The sequence below is a fragment of the Myxocyprinus asiaticus genome, chromosome 28, assembly GCF_019703515.2.
Source record: "Myxocyprinus asiaticus isolate MX2 ecotype Aquarium Trade chromosome 28, UBuf_Myxa_2, whole genome shotgun sequence".
Taxonomy (NCBI): domain Eukaryota; kingdom Metazoa; phylum Chordata; class Actinopteri; order Cypriniformes; family Catostomidae; genus Myxocyprinus; species Myxocyprinus asiaticus.
The window spans coordinates 35061591-35080481 of record NC_059371.1 but is presented as its reverse complement, the minus strand read 5'-3'; the positions used below and the strand labels follow the sequence as shown (position 1 = coordinate 35080481).

The 18891-nt window shown below is 37.1% G+C and overlaps 1 protein-coding gene across 4 annotated transcripts; it reads right to left on the bottom strand.

Moving 5' to 3' along the window:
- Positions 1-6023: 6023 nt before the first annotated feature.
- On the bottom strand, positions 6024-17097 carry LOC127418751 (zinc finger protein 217-like). 4 transcript variants are annotated; one of them, XM_051659525.1, is made up of 7 exons: positions 16872-17097; positions 14169-14717; positions 12269-13949; positions 10761-10883; positions 9271-10599; positions 7611-7722; positions 6024-7519 (listed from the first exon to the last, which is right to left on the bottom strand). In XM_051659525.1, the coding sequence occupies exons 3-6, from the start codon at positions 13578-13580 to the stop codon at positions 7622-7624; spliced, it is 2865 nt and encodes a 954-aa protein (XP_051515485.1). In that variant the 5' UTR covers positions 13581-13949; positions 14169-14717; positions 16872-17097; the 3' UTR covers positions 6024-7519; positions 7611-7621. The 4 variants fall into 4 exon arrangements, with proteins under 4 accessions (XP_051515485.1, XP_051515486.1, XP_051515484.1 ...); XM_051659526.1 differs by lacking the exon at positions 14169-14717 and having other exon boundaries at positions 16859-17097; XM_051659524.1 differs by lacking the exon at positions 14169-14717.
- Positions 17098-18891: the final 1794 nt, after the last annotated feature.

The window sequence follows — 18891 nt, the reverse complement described above, 5'->3', positions numbered from 1 at the left end:
ATGACAATATTTTCATTTTTCTGATGAAATATTCCTTTTAAGACTGCCAGTGCTTCACCGAGTGGGCTATTCAACAGATGGGCTCACTTTTTGTAGAAGTCTGTGAAGTCAAGTAGTTTGTTTTTGCCCCATTTTCACTGAACCATGACGACAATGTAACTTCTTGAAAATCCTCATCCCATTAATGGGCTCAGCCAAACCTTGAGCAACATGGGCTGATGGAAGCAGCGAAATCTTTAAACGGCACAACAGTCACTTTTACTGTATGAACGTCTTTTGATTTCCCCCAACCAGGTCTCTTGATGGCTTCTTAGCAACATGAAACATGACACATCATCCATTATTCTGAATGTGTGCCTTGCTATCTTAGCCCGCTCCATATGGCCCTGCTTGTCTCCAGACACCCAAATCCCTTTCCTGAGGCCAGCGGCTGTTTTTCCATGAGCCATTATATCTCCCATCTTTCTCTGAGGGATCCACCAAGATGACGAGCAAATCACAATGAATGCTGACTTTTTATGTCCCAAAAACAAATGGATTCCTTCATTCTGACTGCACTCTGCTGGCCCAGTTGCTAGTTAACTAATTGCTAACACAATCTGTAAGCGGCAACTGCCAATGAAGAGGCCACAAAACTGAAGTTCATCAAAGTTTTTATGTGTATGCCTTTTTGTCTGCAGTAAGGACTAGGAGAGACAGATGTTGCGACAAAGGAGCATGGGAAATTCAGAGAATTATAAGGAGATCCAGTATATTTCCAATGTAAATATGTTGTATATGTAATGTTCCAGGTTCAATACAAGTTTGGCTCAATTGACAGCATTTGTGCCATATGTCTGATTACCACAAAAAAATTATTTCAAGTCATCCCTCGTTTTTGTATTATTATTTATTAAAAAAAATAAAAATAAAAAATATGTATATATATATATATATATATATATATATATATATATATATATATATATATGCAAAAATCGCCATTTCACTAAGGCACATACAATATAACTGAATGGGGCCAGTACATAAATGTTAAAATACACACTGTTTCAAAAGTATAGCTATAAAATGTAAATATAATATCTCACATGATTTTAATGCAATAAAGTAAGGGATTTACCAGTATTACAGCATTTACAAGATTACATGCTTTGTAGCATGTGGCATTGTTGTTGTCATGACAACAAAGTTGTACAATTTAAGATAACTTTACACAGATAAGGTTTGTAAGCGATTTTATCACACTAAAATCATGTAAACATGTATGATGTTTATATCTTGTTGCTATACTTTTGAAACTATGTGTATTTTTAAATATAAACTGACAGCAACCCCCTTTTTTAATAAACAAGGGACACAAATGCTGCCAACATTATGCCAAAGATATCGAACAACCTGCAAAAAAATGGCCACAATTAAAGTGATAGTGATTAATTAACCAAAGCATAAATTTTAAATGATACATAAAGCAGACAGTCAAACATTTTTAGATTGGACAAATAATTCGCCTGATGGGGGGGTGGAGGGGAACAGCCCTAATAAAATATGTATAGGCCTACAGCTGACTTAGTAGCCCAGTCTACAGGGAATATTGCCTGCGTTGCTTTTGCCACAAATGGTCTCACAAATACTGTGGGAGGCAATAGGGGTAACTGCATGCGACACTGCAGTCCCTTGTTGCACATAACTCTAATGAACATCTTAGTGTTGTTTCTGTGCATTACCTGCTGCAAACAGCATTGTGTGGGGCCCGGCTTGCTGCATGCCAGATCCCTATGTCAGCAAAACCAAAACCTCCTGTGGTGAGGAAAGCAGAGTCCAGTGGAAATAAAACTCTCTTCAGCAGGGTGTGACCCCAGGCACACAAGGGCCCACACCTTCACAGAAAACAAAGCAGGATGAAAACAGGAATTAACTATTTTGCTGTAACAGCAGGGGATGATGGCAGTAGCTGTAAGAGTTGCTCTGCATTGCATGCATGCATTATACAATGCTAGTAAAGAGAATGTTTAACTGTGCACTAAGCATAATTTTACACTAAAAGAAATGAATATTGCTTGTGTAATATTACTTAATATTAAATGTGTGTAAAATGAAATGAAGATTTCATTCATATCTGAGGCCTAGAAAAAAAATGGATTTATTTTATCAAAGGGTGGTGGTCCATGTGGTAGCAGGAATTATGAGATAACATGACCAGCCAAATACTTTTTACTTTATCTCGCTAACCTTCCTGGACACTCGGGTTTGTCACAAATAAATCAAGGGTGTCACCCTGTTAAATTAACCACTGAGTTTTGCGGGCGAGAAATGGTTGTGGGCTGCGAGTTAAAGTGTGCTGACCTAGTGTATTTAACGATGTGTATGAACATAAGGGACAAATTGCGTCCCGTATTGATGTTTAATAAGATCCCATATTATAAATGATGGCACCCCTAGAGTCTTGATATTAAACCTTTAAAGGAATTGTTCACCCAAAAATGAAAATTCTTTACTGACCCACAGGGCATCCCAGATGTATATGACTTTCTTTCTTCTGTAGAACACAAAAGAAGGTTTTTAGAAGAATATCTCAGCTCTGTAGGTCCACACAATTAAAGTAAATGGTGGCCAGAACTTTGAAGCTCCAAAAAGCATATAAAGGCTGTATAAAAGTAATCCATAAGACCCCAGTGGTTAAATCCATGTCTTCAGAAATGATATAATAGTTGTGGGCGAGAAACAATAAATATTTCAGTATTTTTTTACTTTAAATCTCCACTTTTACTTTCACATTCTTCTCTTTTTTTTTTCTTTTTTTTTTTGGCTACTTACATTCTTCTTGCATATCGCCACCTGCTGGTCAGGGCTGAACAAAGGTGTAGATTTATTGTAAAAAAAAAAATAAAAAAAAAGGACTTAAATATTGATCAGTTTCTCATCCACACCCATCATATCGCTTCTAAAGACATGGATTTAACCACTGAAGTCATATGGATTACTTTATACTGCCTTTATGTACTTTTTGGATCTTTAACATTTCAGTTACCGTTCACTTACATTGTATGGACCTATAGAGCTGGGATATTCTTCTAAAATTCTGACTGTGTTCAGCAGAAGAAAGAAAGTCATATACTGTTCATCTATGGCATGTGGGTGAGTAAAGGAGAGAATTTAAATTTTGGGGTGAACTATTCCTTTAAGCAGTACTCAAGAAGTGTAAAACTGTGCAGGATCATAATATTGGACATGAGGGATCTGGCAGAACAGGAAGCGTGTCATGAACTGAGGTTGCGTTTCCTTCCCTCTGCTATCCAAATGCTCATTTTGGCCTCCATTTGAGGGCTGTGTGAGGATGATACTAAGTGAAATGCTCATTTTGCATTTGTGATTATTGAGACCCATGGGCGATATGCACTAATGTGAGCTAATGCAATAGATTACACAGCACTGGCCCTGGGGAGCAGACAGCAAACAGATGTGCTATAGTCAAAAAGAAAAGGAGGGGGGAGAGAGAAAGACTGTTTAATGTGCTGTAGACTGTCCTTTAGAATTTGTCATTGTAGACTTTAGCATGGCTATGCTTTACACAAGGTTCAAAACAATGTCATTCATTCTTGTTAGTGTGTAATACAGTGGGTAAAGGCAAATGCACAAATCAAGCAAATTATCGATTACCAATGCACTAAAGTTCTATTTAAGTACTCATTCCTTTAAAATGGAATGTGCATAGGATTAATTTAATGCATTGCACTCATTTTACATTAATGACATTGACTTATGATTAACTCTGCAAAACCCAGTAACTATTTGTGTGGAGATAGTTCATAGTGTGGGGAGGGGTCTGTTGTCAAGTCATGGAAATGAGCACATTGTTTGACTCCCAACCTAGTTCTTTGTAAATACTACCCTCTAGTGTGCTATGAGTGTAGTTACACATTTTTCCTCTTTGCCCCACACAATCATATCTTTAAAATAGTGGTTGACTGATATAGATGGTTTAATGGCCAGTACATCTAGAGAACAGGGTAGCCAATGGCTTATATAATGCCAATATATACTACCAGTTAAATGTGAAGACACACCTGCCAATTCGTTGTTATTACTATTATTTTTCATTTCTTAGAACAATTGGATTGTCAATTACAACTATGAAAAAGCACAAATGGAAATATGGGAATTATGCAGTGAAAACAAAAAAAAAAAACTGGGTGAGAAACATAAATATTTACGTCCTTTTTTACTATCAATTCTCCTCCCTTCTCAGTCATTCACATTCTTGTTTTTGTTTTTTGGGTGATTCTCATTCTTCATGCATATCACCCTCTACTGGGCAGGAGGAGAATTTATGATAAAAAAATAAATAAATAAAAAGAATTACTTAAATATTTATCTTTTCTCACCCACATCTATCATATCGCTTCTGAAGATATAGATTTAACCACTAGAGTCATATGGATTAGTTTTATGCTCCCTTTATGTGGATTTTGGAGCTTCAAAATGTTGGCACCCATTCACTTGCATTGTATGGACCTACAGAGCTGAAATAATCTAAATATCTTCATTAGTGTTCAGCAGAAGACAAAGTCAAACACATCTGGGATACCAGGAGGGTGAGTAAATCATGAGATAATTTTAATTCTTGGGTGAACCATCCATTTAATATAACATTTATAACCTTTAATTTTTTTTTATTTTTTTATACGTTCAAATGAACATGAATTAGATTAACAAATGCCGTTAAAGAACTGTACATTGTTATTCATGTTAATAAATAAAACCTTTTGTAAAGTTACCAAAAACATGAATTGAAATGTATTTGTAATATTTAGAGAGAAAAATGTAATTGGAATGTCATTTTCAGTAAAACTTAATGTTTTATTTTTTACATTCAAACTAAAATAATCCACAGACTATTATAAAATCACATTTCAGACAAGTGTATCTAAGCTTTTGGTATTGCATATGATATAGCAAATAGGATGCACACTTTTTTTTAATTATTAAACATTTAAAACACTTATTTTACACAATGGTTATTCAATACTAAATCATACTAAAAAGGTATTTGAAGAAATAAAATGTGTTCTATCAATTGACAGCGCTACCAGTATACAGGTCACGATAATAAAGACACTAGGCAGAATAGCCACTTCTGTTAATCAGCCATTTTGGCAAAGTTATCGGCTCATGCCAAAGACTCCAAAATGATCTCAAAATGACCAAATACTAGCCAATGGGCCTGGGTGTTAAACTGGTCTATCACTAAAAAAATAAGTGAAAATGATTTCAAATTGAATGAAAATAAATCTGTGCTGCAAGAGCAAATAATTTAACTTTTCAAAATTATTTAGGATAATTTATTAGCAGTTAAACAGAATTACAATAATTATACAAGCAAGCAAATGCACTTTACCTTTTAAAGGTCCCGTTGGGCTGTCAAAGAGCATCTAAACATCATGAAAGACCAAGTATAGCTGGCTGAACATTAGAAGATTTTTTCTCAATCTTAAGCAGAACTTTCTAAAAAGACTACCGACTATAATTTCAATGGCCCTTTGTCGGTTGATGACTCAGCTTCCTAAAAAGTAGTGTCAAAACATGGCTCCAACTTTTATACTTCAACACAATGGACAACATCCACTACAAAGAATAAATTAATTACCTTTTACTGGCATGTCCAATCCACAGGATCTAAGGACATCAGATGAAAATGAAAACAGACAATTGACTTTTTTTTTTTTTTTGTTTCAATTTACACAACTGCTTTATTCAGCCACTAGAAAGGGCTAGGGCCCTGCAATACACCTGGCTCAATAACAAGGTGGTTACAAGGTTGGAAATTCAAATAACACATTCCGTTGAAGACCAAAATAACAGCATATTTGATCAAACATGGACAACAGGGGGATAAAGCATCTTGGCTTCATTATTTTTGCATGCCTGTGAAAGACAGAACCCTACATTGAAAAAGAATGACATAGAATTAGTGAAAGTGCGAAAGAAAATAATTAAAAAAAAAAGGGAACAAATACGCTCTAGAATTTGTTTTTTTTTTTTTTTTTTTTTTTTTGCACAACTACAAACAAATATTTACACATGGCTGTCACTTATTGTAAACCAAACCTCCAACACCAACCCAATTCAGTGTTTAAAAAAATTTCACGAAATACTGAGAGGGGACAAGAAAGAAAAAAAAAAGAAAACACTTGCATTTGATAAGTTGTTCATGAGACCCAGCATAAAGCAGCATTAGTTTTTAACTTGAGCTGGAAAGAATACCATTATCAGAACACACGTGACAGCCATCAGTTCACTCAGCCTAACTAGTCTTGCAAACAGAACAAAAAAGGGGCATTTTCTCACTGTTTTCCAGTAATAAAGTGAAGCAAAAGAAGAAAAAAAATGTTTCAAGTTCATTATCAAAAGAATACAAAGTATTTGCTTCAGCTCATGAAAGCCCCTTAAATATGACAAAATAAGTTACCTCTCTGGTGGCTAAACATTGGTTAGTACATGGGCCGTAACAGAAGCCATGAAATGCTTTAGCCGCCATGACATGCTTTAGCCACCATGGGTTGAGACAAAATTGAACAACATATCCACACATATACGCAATGATAATCTAATGAAGCAACATGTTTACCTGAAAATAAATACACATCCTTGATTATGAAGTAAAAAAACCACACAAGAACAAAAACATTCGGGTGTATGAAACAGTAACAATGGACAAAAAAAAAAAAAAAAAAAAAAAAAAAAAAAACCGCTCACCACACATTTGACAGAACTGCTCGGCAGTGGCGAGATCACAGCTATGTATTTTGTCAATCCGGAATGTATGTCACAGTGAAAAAGGTTCCACACAGTCCCTGCATTTCTTTTATTTTTAAATGTACCTACAGCACAGTACACAGTACGTCACCATTGCTTCACAAGTCTCAAATCCGAGACGGTAACACAGCAGCTAAATTTGTACAAACGAGAAAGTTTCTAACTTGGGAAATTAACAAAAATTTCCATGGTCTGCATAGCATAAAGTAGACCTGTAAAGAGTAAGAAGAGAAGTTAAACATTAACAATACAAACAATCAAAAACATCACTCCTCCGTTTATTTGGTCAGTGCCGTCCACTTGTATAAAGCGCTCAGGCTTTTAATAAATGTAAATGGAGGCACTTGCTTGGGTTTGTGGTTTCATTAGTATTTAGGCAATCAAAAACCACCGACCCAACACAGATTCACAAGTCAACCATTAAGCACGGTAAACAGGAGTGCGTCTGACATTCGCCGTTGTGTTAAGTGCACTGCAGATAAAACTATTGTCATAATGGAATGCAAATTGAATCAAAACAACACTGTTCAAGGCCGCAGTCCGTCCAAGGCCCCATATCTCACAGTACATCTTTCCAACACTCCAAACCCTGTAGCGGTAATGTCAGAAGAACACCCAGAGCGACATCAAGTCATTTAAACTTTCCTCCCTCCTGAGGTCCCCAACATTGGTGAGGGCATCAACGTTTTCTCCATGTATTTCAAAGCTGTGGAGGAGATGGGATTTAAATGATTAGTGACATCAATCAAAACACAAAATCTTTTAAATGAGAGCAAGGTCCACAAAAGACATTTTACCCTGGAAATTTCTAAGAGCTCTTATCTGAAGGTCCACAGCATTTGTTACTCAGAGGGCTGGTTTGGATTCTCATGTTAGTGGAGTAATGAGGGAAGATCATGGACCTACTCCCTAAAGAGAGGAGCATATGTGGTAGTGTTGGGTTATGATACCAGGCCATATCCTGACTAACTTGGCTAAGGTATACTTATTTTTTTCGTGTGCCGTTCCGTCTTGCATACGGTCGAGCCTTTCAAAGTATACTCTTTTGACCGCGAGTCCATACGTACTCTTTTAGCATAGTCAACTGCAGATGCATGCCCTGATGACATGCAATGATGCAGACTGTCCATTTCTAGAGAAACTAGGCTGTACGCGCACTGTGCGTGAGACATAGCGGCACACGGAGATCTGAATTTACAGATTAAAAGTAAAGCGAGGTGACGAGAATCGGTGGGATGAAAATGCTTAGTTCGCTTAAAGAAAAGCTTAAGGGTCCAAAAATAAGCAGTTTCTTCATGCAAAATACAATTTATAATTTTTTTGGGTAATTGGGGTAGAAATATGACCTGAACTATTTTTCCCCATGAGATTGGTATTAAGATGCGTTTCAGATTATCATATCACAAGTTGGCGGCGCCAAATACAGGTGTAAATGGTGTGAAAACATTTTGTGATTGGATCACAAAAAACACATATAGAGCTAGTCAAAAAGGCATGTGACCACATTGCATTTGAGGTGTAAACGCTAATCCGTCAGCAGCAAAGCATCACCCACTCGCCTGTCAATCAACTGCGCCTAAACAAGAGTTTTAAAGTGTGCCGGTTATGTGCGGCTTTAAAAGGAAATAAACGCCCAATCGGAAATTTTTGAAAAGCGCATACATATGTATGCACAAGAACTTCACAGAACTTCTTCAGTGTGCCTGATATCAACATGCAGAGACACAGATGAGAAGCATGCAGGTACTTCAAAATAACAGAGAAAACTGCTTAAAATGTCACCCTTGTACTTTTTGTACTTTGTGTTTTGCCGTTTTTTTTGCGCTTTATTATAATCCAGTAATGCACTGATGTAGTGATTGAAATATTTAGTAGTGATTGATGTATTTTCGTCATGAGAGACCCTCCCCTCAATATCCAAACACAAATGGTCACAAGAGACGCATTTGAGCGACCAGGAGTAATCGAAGCATTTAAAAACATACAGTATTTAAACCTATTTTTAAGACTTACGCATTTTGATTTAAAAATAAAATTCATCAAATTGTGAAAGTTTAACTAAATTAAGCTAATAAAACTTAAAATATTTAGTTTTCTTTATATTAACAATTTCAATTATTAAATCAATTTGATGGAATTTTGTAATGACACTGAAATGCATAAATCTTAAATATGCCCGATCATTTGTGATTGGATCACCCAAGACGCATCTTAATACCAGGTGTAAACTGACAGATTTATGACATTTATTTAGGCCACTTAACAAATTGGTAAATAAGATCAATAAATAAATAAGTAGGGAAGTGATGTATGAAACACCTTGATGCTTACCTTATATCTTTGTAAGGCTGTTTCATATTTATGTCAACAGTGAGACTTGCAAATCATCTTCAAGTGTAACCTGATGTATGTATTATCTGATGAGTATTCACTGATAAACACTCTATACGCATTTACCTGTCACAGGTGATGCCATGACACCATGGCTGGAACTTGCATTGGTGGAATGGTAAAGCGAGGTCAAGCTATTGGGCGTGTAGGTGCGAAGCAAGTCGATGACGTTCCAGTCGGCCTGTATGCTGCTGTTAGACGCTGCTGGAGTCACCTTAACAGGAGCCAGGGGGGAATTTGTCTGCAGTGATATTTTCATACTTCTGCCAGAAGGCACTGGCCTGCTGAAGTCCTCTCCGTGCCGACCAGATACAGCATGTAGAGGCTCGAAGGACTTCGGTCTTTTACTAGAGGGTTCACCGATGTCCATTTGCGTCTGATTTCTGAAACGGTCTGATAGGCAAAGTTGGCCTGGATCTGTGGGCCAAACCATTCCGTTTTTGCCCATGCTTGCCTTCTGATGATCCATGCCAGGTCTCTGCTTGGACATCCCTCGATCGATTACCATTGGTGCATTTGATTTACTGCTCGATTCCGCAGCACGTTCTGGGATTCTGGATAGCGAGCTGGTAGGTACACCCGATTCCCTGCCTCTATGAATCTCTTGGTGCTGATCTCTCCAGCGCTCTTTGGCGGGAGAAATCTTAGATATTTGAGGATGTTTGGGATGTTTCTCCCCAGGTTTTTCAGGCTGGCATGGTGGGGATTTGGTCCGGCGAGGATGCTTCCTGTTGATTTGGGGCAAAGAAGTGACGTCTTTGCCCTCGAGAGCTGGGGGGCAACCAGTGTATCGTTTTTGCTTTTGAGGTCCCCTGTATCCATTCTTCTTAACGTCAAACTTCTCCTTGTGGATGAGCTTCTTATGCATCAGAAGAACTTCAGGGTAGAGGGTTTCATAAGAGCAAGAGGTACATGTGTTGGTCAGTAACAAATTCCTCGGCACAGAGGTAGCAGATACAGAGAGAGACACTCTGAGAGACAAATTCAATGGTGCCTCGGAAGCCTCTTTCTCCTCCATCGTTAGGTTTACTGGTAAGGGGCACTTTTTGTTGACCTCACTAGCAGGGGTATGTGGAGCAATCACAGGAGAACTTATATACTCTTGCTTAACTTTAACAGAAGGACTGGTGCTGTTAATGTTTGGCTGGTTCAAGCCAGGTTCGTGTTTAACAATAGCAGGGATAGGTTTAGGAACAAGCCATTGCTTGGCAGGTTTAAAGGCCTGTTTGTCATCTACATTCTTGGGGAATTCAATGGCCTTGATATTGTTTCTTGCAGGAATATTTGGGATCTCAGTGAAAGGCTTGTCCTTGTGACGTCTGTCTAGATGGTATCTCAAAGACGTTTTCTGTGCTGCAGCATAGTCACAATATTCACATTTATATGGTTTTTCACCTGTGAGAAATTTTGAGATAATTAGATAAACAATACAAAGTAAGCAACTTTTCTTGTAAGAAAAACTACTTGCAACTTGGAATACGTGCAAAGGGAGATGTAACAAGCAAAAGGCTGAAACATAAGACGGAAAAATAAAAAGTTAGAAATATTTTACGAACCAGTATGTGTCCTGAGATGAATATTGAGGTAATAGTTTGAGCGGAAAGTCTTCCCACAGTAACTGCATTTTCTTGGCGCAAGAATTTTGAGCTTCATTTTACCCAAACCATCCTCACTTTTATCTGTAGGAAAAAAAAGAGACATGTTTGGCATAGACATAACATATGGGCTCATATACTGCTTAAAACGTACAACAGAAAATAAAAATTGTAGGCTGAACTTACACACAATGAGCCTTATTCGTAGAGCACGAACAGAACAAATCTGTGTAAATCGTTTATAAATCAATTATTGCCAATTCGTCAATTTTCACATTGAATGTGACAATTTACAAAATAATGGTTTTATGTACAATTTACCACAAACATTTGTTCTGCTCATATTTCATAAATAAAGCCCAATGAACCTCATTATAGGAATAGAAAAACAAATATTTAAAATCACTAGTAAAACCATTCTTACGTAAATTTCTGAATTTAACTGAATGCAACGATTTACATAAAGGTTTTACAGAATTTTTTTCTGATTGTGTTTCATGAAAGAACCCGATGGGAACTTCTCAACTGTACTATGCAAGAGTAATGTTTTAACTGATCAGCAGAGGGAGCTCTAAGATCTACTATCTGCACAGACAAAAATGTCTGTGAGAAGATGCAGTTGAACTTAACAACTAAGACAGAAATAGCTTTTTTCTGTGATAAAGAGGTAAATTAGCTTTATCTTTGTATGAAACAATAACTAATTCTAAGGTACATAATTTCACCAGCTAAAAACTCTTATAACCAGTAATGATTACTGTGAGCTCCCTTAAAGGTGCACTCAGTAACTTTTGTCATCTTGGACTTACACTGACACCTAGCAGCTTGGATGCAGCATCTTTTAAAATAGTTTTCAGTTTCAGATGCCACTGTAGAAATTTTGTATTCACAGACAGCCATTATTACTTTAATCAATGAGTGAAAGTGTCAAATAACAGGACGGTTACTGAGATTACACAAGCAGTATTCGGCTGGTCATGTGATTCTAACATGGCAGCCCCCATGTGTGGACCCTCTCCATGTAGAATAAAACAGCTTTTATAAGGTTACTGATATGACTGGAGTCTTCATTTTAATGTGAGAGGTCATGATTTCCTACATAAATTGCAACATTACAATTCATGTCTTTAGAAGTTAAACTTTTTTAATGAGGAAAGAATTACTGAGTGCACCTTTAAGGCTACGGTAGGTAGACTTTGTTTTTGTGCCTGCCGTTACGTTCTGCTCTGGTCAGTTGAGAGCACTTACAACTGCTTTACAATGTGATACTCTTTAGTATACTCAACACTAGGTGCATGTGCAGATGAAGCACCAAGAAGTGGACTGTCCAGAAGACCCGTAACGGCACATGGAAAACTAAAGTATACTTTGGCCTTTAGGACCAACTGTTGACAGACGAAGGAATGTCATTGTTTTTATGAAGCAATTAAAAATGAACAAAAATACAATACCAAATACACACATAATACCTTGATTAAAGGAGTCGACTGGCACTCCCTCTTCAGAGCCATCCTCGGAATACTCCTCTGCTCGGTCTAGAGATGAATTGCTACATGAGCCCACACTTTGGGCCCTCCCCTCTACAGATGTGGTGGGGCTCTCTGCTCCCCCCCTGTCCTTCTTGTGGATTCTAGAGTGGAGTACCAGCTGATGGTACGTCCTGAAGATCTTTCCGCAATCTTCACAGCTTGTTGGCTTGTCTTTACGAAGCAGCACCTTTTGCTCAGGTGATGGGGAAGGGGTCTCGGTTGTTGGCTTGATTTCACTCCTCAGGCCTCGCTTTGGTTTATCACCACCATTTGAAGCCCAGATGGCACCCAGTTCTTCTTTGTCAGAACCCGAGTCCTCGTTGTCAGAGTTGGAGTCTGCATTGAGCTCCTTGGCCAAGTTTGGACCTGCCGCTATCTTGCCCCTGGTGGCCAACTGCCAAGCCTGGTAGGTGTTGAAAGGGTCAAGCTGAGATATCCAGCGTCCTGATAGGTGGTTCTGTTCGGCTTTGTCTACAGAAGCATGCAACCTTAGGGTCTGCAAAAAAGCCTTCTGAGATACAGGATCCTCCTCAGCAAGTTGGCAGTCGACAGAGGTGTTCTCAGCCACTTCTGGTTCACGATTGTGAACTTTGCTGTGCTCAGCCAGTACTTCTTTGTTGAGGAAGAAGAAGCCACAAACCATGCACATTTTGTAAGGTGTGATAACAGGTGATGGGGGCTGGTCTTGGACAATGTCATTGATGGTGGCTGGGGTCTCCAGGTCCTGGTTTTTGTTTTTAGAACCTGCCTTTCCACCATGGGTTCTCATGTGGTTCTTGAGGAACCAAGGCTCTTTGAAACGCCGTCCACACAGGCTACAGCTATAAGTGAAAGAGTCTTTGTGCTTTCGCATATGGGGTTCCAACTCTGTTGCATCTGCAATGGCCTGACCACACACAACGCAACCGAGCTCCTCATTCTTTTCCACAACTTGGCAGATCTTAGAACGCGCCCTCTCACTAGGAGTCAAGAACTCCGCTTCAACACGCAACACTGCGGGAGCATGGAATGTTGTGGGATGCTGGGAGAGAAGGTGTGGTCCCAGGTCTTCATGATGTAGGAAAGTCTCCTCACAAAACATGCAGTCTAGAGGTAGGCTACTTTCTGTAAGAGAGTCCTGTTTTTCCACTGAGCTGGTGTGAGGTGTCATGCTAGATCCAGTACCAGGCATACTTGCACTACTATGGTTAAGGATGTCATGGCCTAGTCCATCAGGACTTTCCACATACGGGATCAGTGTGTGGGTAGGCATGTCAACAGTGCTTGAAATTTATTTAGATATATTTTTCTAATTTTGTTTCAGTTGTTGGACACTTACGTTAACTTATAAGGGTTAACTTATGTTAACAATACGTTGTTAGGAGACTTAGAGTCACTCATGAAGGACATATTCAAGAGATTAAAAAATCCCAAATACTCTGAACCCTTCCATGGAACTCTCCAAATGGTTTTCTTGAGCTTCAGATAAGTGTATTTGCATAAAGTTTAAGTAAGCCCCTATGATCCATTCTGTACCATAGAAGCAGTTAGGGCTTGCCAGTCACTGCCAGGTGCTGGGATGAAAACTCTATGAGTTGCTTTCTTGTGATTCACACAAACTAATTTTCCTGACAGGCAAAACCTGAAATGAAAAAAAGAGAGAGAAAGTCAGGTGTGGCCACCTCTGTGGAATGCAATCAGCTCAAATCAACACTAACAAATACAAATGATTAAATTACGAGGAAAACAAATGCTCAACGCCATTGTATTGTTACTTCAGGTGAAACAAGTGTCACGTGGATAGTTTAAAAAAATAAATAAAAAAATAGCAACCACATAATGCTTCAAGTTGGATTTTTACCTGAATTTTCCAATGCACACCAAACTGAAGAACAGAAAAATGTTGTCTTAAGTAAATTGCAATGTGTCAGAGCAAACGCAACTCTTATCAAAAGTGACTTAAAGTGTATAGAATGCAGTGCAAATGATAATCTAGGCGAATTGTTTAAGACAAAAGAAGGCAACATATAAAGAGTAAACTTCAGAGGCAAACTAGTGATTAAAGGTATGGGCTGCCATCCAGAGGTTGTGGGATGAACCCAAAGTACCTCAATTGGGAGTGAACCAGCAACTAGAGATTTGCCTAATGCAATACTGGCAAAAACAAAGAAGAGTTATGTAAAAAAATAAAAAATAAATGTACAATTTTTTTTTTTTTATATAACTGGCCTCAACTACATTCTGTATTTTTGTATAAGGGGAAAACACATTTTAGGTAAATTTCAAATCTTTCTGAAAGTTTTTGAGGGACAAAACTGACGAAATGCCGTTCTTCAGATGTATAACTCTTGAAACAACAGGAACTCATGAGGCCCAAGGATTGAACCACAGCATTGTTCTGCAACTATTGCTAAAAAAAAAACACACACACAAAAAAGAAAACCAATAGATAAGTGGAACCACATTTATCTTTCTGTTAAACCAAAGATCAATGTACAACACTTATTCTAGCCTAAATAGAAAGTTTGTCATCTTGCCAACTGTCCTGAAAAGTATTCAGTCATAAAGCATAAACTTTAACTACGTTACCTAAAAAGAATGGCGGGAGCATGCCCTGTATCAGTCACTTTCATAATGGAACAATAACTATGGTCAACATTCTAATTTAGGATCTCATACTAATCCAAATAAACAAACTACTAGTTCAAATCACTTTTAGGGGAAACCAACAAAGAGATAGGCTCTGCTAATGTTGGGTGGTGAAAAAGAGAAACGGAGACTGAAAAGGAAGCTTCAACATTTCAGCTTTCTACCAAATAACGTTAAAAAAGGAAATGCAAACATCAATCTGTGAGGGATTCTTTGACACTGTAAATTACACCATCATCTTACTGTGCTGAAATGTGCTAATGGCAAGCCTTGGCATGCTGATTTAAGCAATCACCGTTTACTTGCCAAAATTGTTTACATAGAAACAGGCCACGTAATTTGTATTTAAATTACACACGTTATTTACCTTTAACTCCAATGCAAAAACGCAAGCAGTTACTTCTGCATTACCAAAATACCGCACAATTAAAAAGTAATAGCTCCACCTCTACTTATATCATTATCACTGGCCAAAACCGCGGTTAATTGACGTGCTGAAGAGGCCAGCTGGTGTTTGTCCCACTCTTTTGTTTGGACTCTGCCATGCAACCTGTTCGCGTGAACGTCGTGCTAGCCCTTAAAATCATCCTTTTTTTTTTAAACTAAAAGTTTATCGTAAGTTCTTAAAAAGACGAAGTGCCAGTTGCACGTATTTAGAACAATAACTGGTACGACGGGCCCACGCAAATACATGAAAAACAGGATATGAATCCTAAGATCATTCGAGTCGTCCTCTTTGATTGTTCAGCCGTTGCCTAGTAATTCTCCCTGACAGAAATAATGTCGTTAAAAGTACGTGACTGTCATTTATAGCGTAAACACACTTTAATGATCTCTGACAGAAATGTTGTCATTAAAAATATGTAACTGTCATTTAATCGTCGATATATATATGTATGAGGTATTCAAACTTTTCAAACGTTCGAGCACAAATGTGCGAGGCTCACTAGAGACGCGACGATGGATGGTGTTTAAAATTACGGTTATTGACGTCACTGAGTGACCAATTTTTTTTCAAAAGAAGAACACGTGAAACAACATAACCGTTCAAAATAAAGCGGTGTGTATATACAATAACGGCTTACAGAATTAATAATAACTCATGTGTGGAAGCGTGTCTTTAATGTGGCCGTAATTTCCTGACACGTGATCATATCTAACTCGATCAGCAACACCAGAGACGGCTCTTTATTCTTCTACACACCTCTCCAACATACCTGGTTTCTTTTTCTCCCCTTTTTGGAATGTGATGCAATAATGCTCCCTGACTACAGTTTATTCGAATAAGCTGTTGTGACAATTGGAAGCTGATATCACTATATGGTCTTTAGTAATAAATAACTTAGATAAGTTATTTATTACTTATCTAATAAGTAGTCTGATGGAAAGAACATGGATACAAGACACATGCTAGAATAGATAATCCAAAAATAAATATAACAAAATGTTGATATAACACAAAACACCCAAGAACGTCCAGACATACAAGTTAATTCTTCTTTGTTGCTATTGGAATAACTTGTTTTGCTATGGGTGCATCATAAACCTTATTCGCCTAACATAAAGCCTTATTAGTCCATCATATCTGGGAGAATTGCGAAATACGACTTTACAACTTTGTTTCGTGGAGGATGGCTAAGTTGTTTTCTGTTCTTTCCCCATTAGAGTTGAGGAGGAACATCAAAAGAACTTAAAGCAGTTCCTGCATTACAAAAACAGAGACACCAACTTCTATCATTCAATTTCGATTTCGATTATCGAATATCGATTTCTAAACCAAGTATTGGAAACGGCCCAGTTTGTTAACTTTGGTGAGGTTGGATCAACATATGCTCGTGTAGATAATAGAAATCTGGCTAACGAAACGCTAGCGATGAGTAATACAGAAAATAAGGAACTCACCCTCCATACCTACCATTGTGTTCAGACTTCGTCAGGTACTGTTATTCTGTGCTGAAACGATCGCTATAGGAACTATTAATGTCTTGGAAATAATATCCTTTCTTTCTGGAAATCTGACGAGTTGAGTTAGCCAATTGTTTGCCGGACGAAATGCCTTGTTTCAATGTTTGCAAATCACTCACTATGCAGCTGTTGCGTTCAGGGAGAGAGAGAAGCGCGCTCCCGTGGGACAGGCTGGCGCGTTCACGCAACACTCACACAGCAGCGTTGTATGGAAAGTAGCGACGCGCGCACCTCTGATCACGTGACCACTCAATCATTCTTCATCTAGTTTATCCTGGTTGTTAGAAAAGAATTGTGCTTCGCTGTTATTGTTGTGCACGGATCCTCATGCTCGTGGATGCCTTTCGTTAGCAGTGTGTTGATACGGAAGATAAAAGTTTAAGTGTAATTAATTTCAAACTGCATTGTAAACAAATCGTCCTTCATAAGGTTTGCTGGCACAAGCCACGAGGTGCAGCTCGCATACTTATGTATATGTCAATGACGTGACACTCATGTTGTGAAAAATACAATAAAAATGCAGTTTACACACAATTACTTAAATGCACCTCTATGATGAATTTGTTGTCAACCTTTGAGTATTAAATCATTTAGAGTTTGTTTTTCACGGGTTTAAAGTCACAAATGTCTAAAGTGGTGTAACCATCCAGAAACAGTAAAAAAAATAAAAAAAATAATAATACAAATAATAAAAAAGTATACTAATATATATATATATATATATATATATATATATATATATATATATATATATATATATAATAAAATATGATTCTTATATAAGTACATTATATATGAATAATACAAATAATAAAAACGTATACTATATATATATATATATATATATATATATATATATATATATATATATATATATATATATATAAATAAATATGATTCTTGATGAAAAAAACAAGAAATGTGGGCTTAAGTATTTTGGAATAATATTTTGTTATTATTATAATTTTTAAAAACATACATTTTTGAAGTATTATTAAGATTTGAAAAACTTTTGTCCACCAAATCAAAGTCAGGTGGTGTAACATGCAGGGAGCCATCTGTTGTCATGTGACAAAAAAAAAAAAAAATGCATTTCACCTGCATGACTGGTATTATATTTTTTTCGTCAGATATTTATCAGATGCAATATATATGTATATATATATATATATATATATATATATATATATATATATATATATATATATATATATATTCAGTATATGTAAAATGTATATGGATATAATACATTTAATACAAATTATATTTAATTTATACTTTTACACCATTTATATTTATTTTAATTTATTTTTTGTGACAAATGCTGTAAATGTTTTTTGTTTTTTTACCAACATGGACACAAATATTGAATTTCTACTATCTTTATACATGTGTTTTAAACTATAGATTTTTAAAAGATTTCTTAGTTTGATTACCACGGACAAACTTTTTCAATTTGTCAATGCCAATTATTTGTCAATAACCCATCTATTTGAACTTTAAAACTATGACATGCACTAGCTCCAACATGTAGCCCCACCTCATGGTGGCATCATGACAAATGACGAAAACAACATTTAAAGATGTAACATGCTATTTTGACTGCATGTAATAATTACTGTACAAAATACAGAGGTGGATATAACTTCCTCAAGATTTCTATTCGTATTTTACTATTTTGGCAAACGGCAATAAACTATGAATCATCACTATTCTGCAACAGCAGGAAATTTGGCTGTTATTTGAAAGAGCAGCTACCTATCATGTCCTCTGCACTGCTTCCCTGAACTCACACACAAACACTCACCATGTGGGGTGGGGGGAGGGGTAGAGGACACACGCACACACACACACACACAAGAAAACACACGAATGTAAATGCTATAGATCAGGTTTTGTTCCTATTACATGATTGGTTAAAAGTCAGCATGATATATTTGGAAGCAAAGATCTCTTCGATTCATCACAGG

Bases quoted from the DNA above. Each gene is read 5' to 3' on its own strand.
- LOC127418751 (XM_051659526.1), bottom strand. From the start codon at position 13,580: ATGCCTACCCACACACTGATCCCGTATGTGGAAAGTCCTGATGGACTA. The intron at 10,600-10,760 runs GTTCGTAAAATA...AATTTCTCACAG, and splicing joins TCATCTCAGGACACATACTG to GTGAAAAACCATATAAATGT. The intron at 7,723-9,270 runs GTAAATGCGTAT...TCCTCTCTTTAG, and splicing joins CATGGCATCACCTGTGACAG to GGAGTAGGTCCATGATCTTC.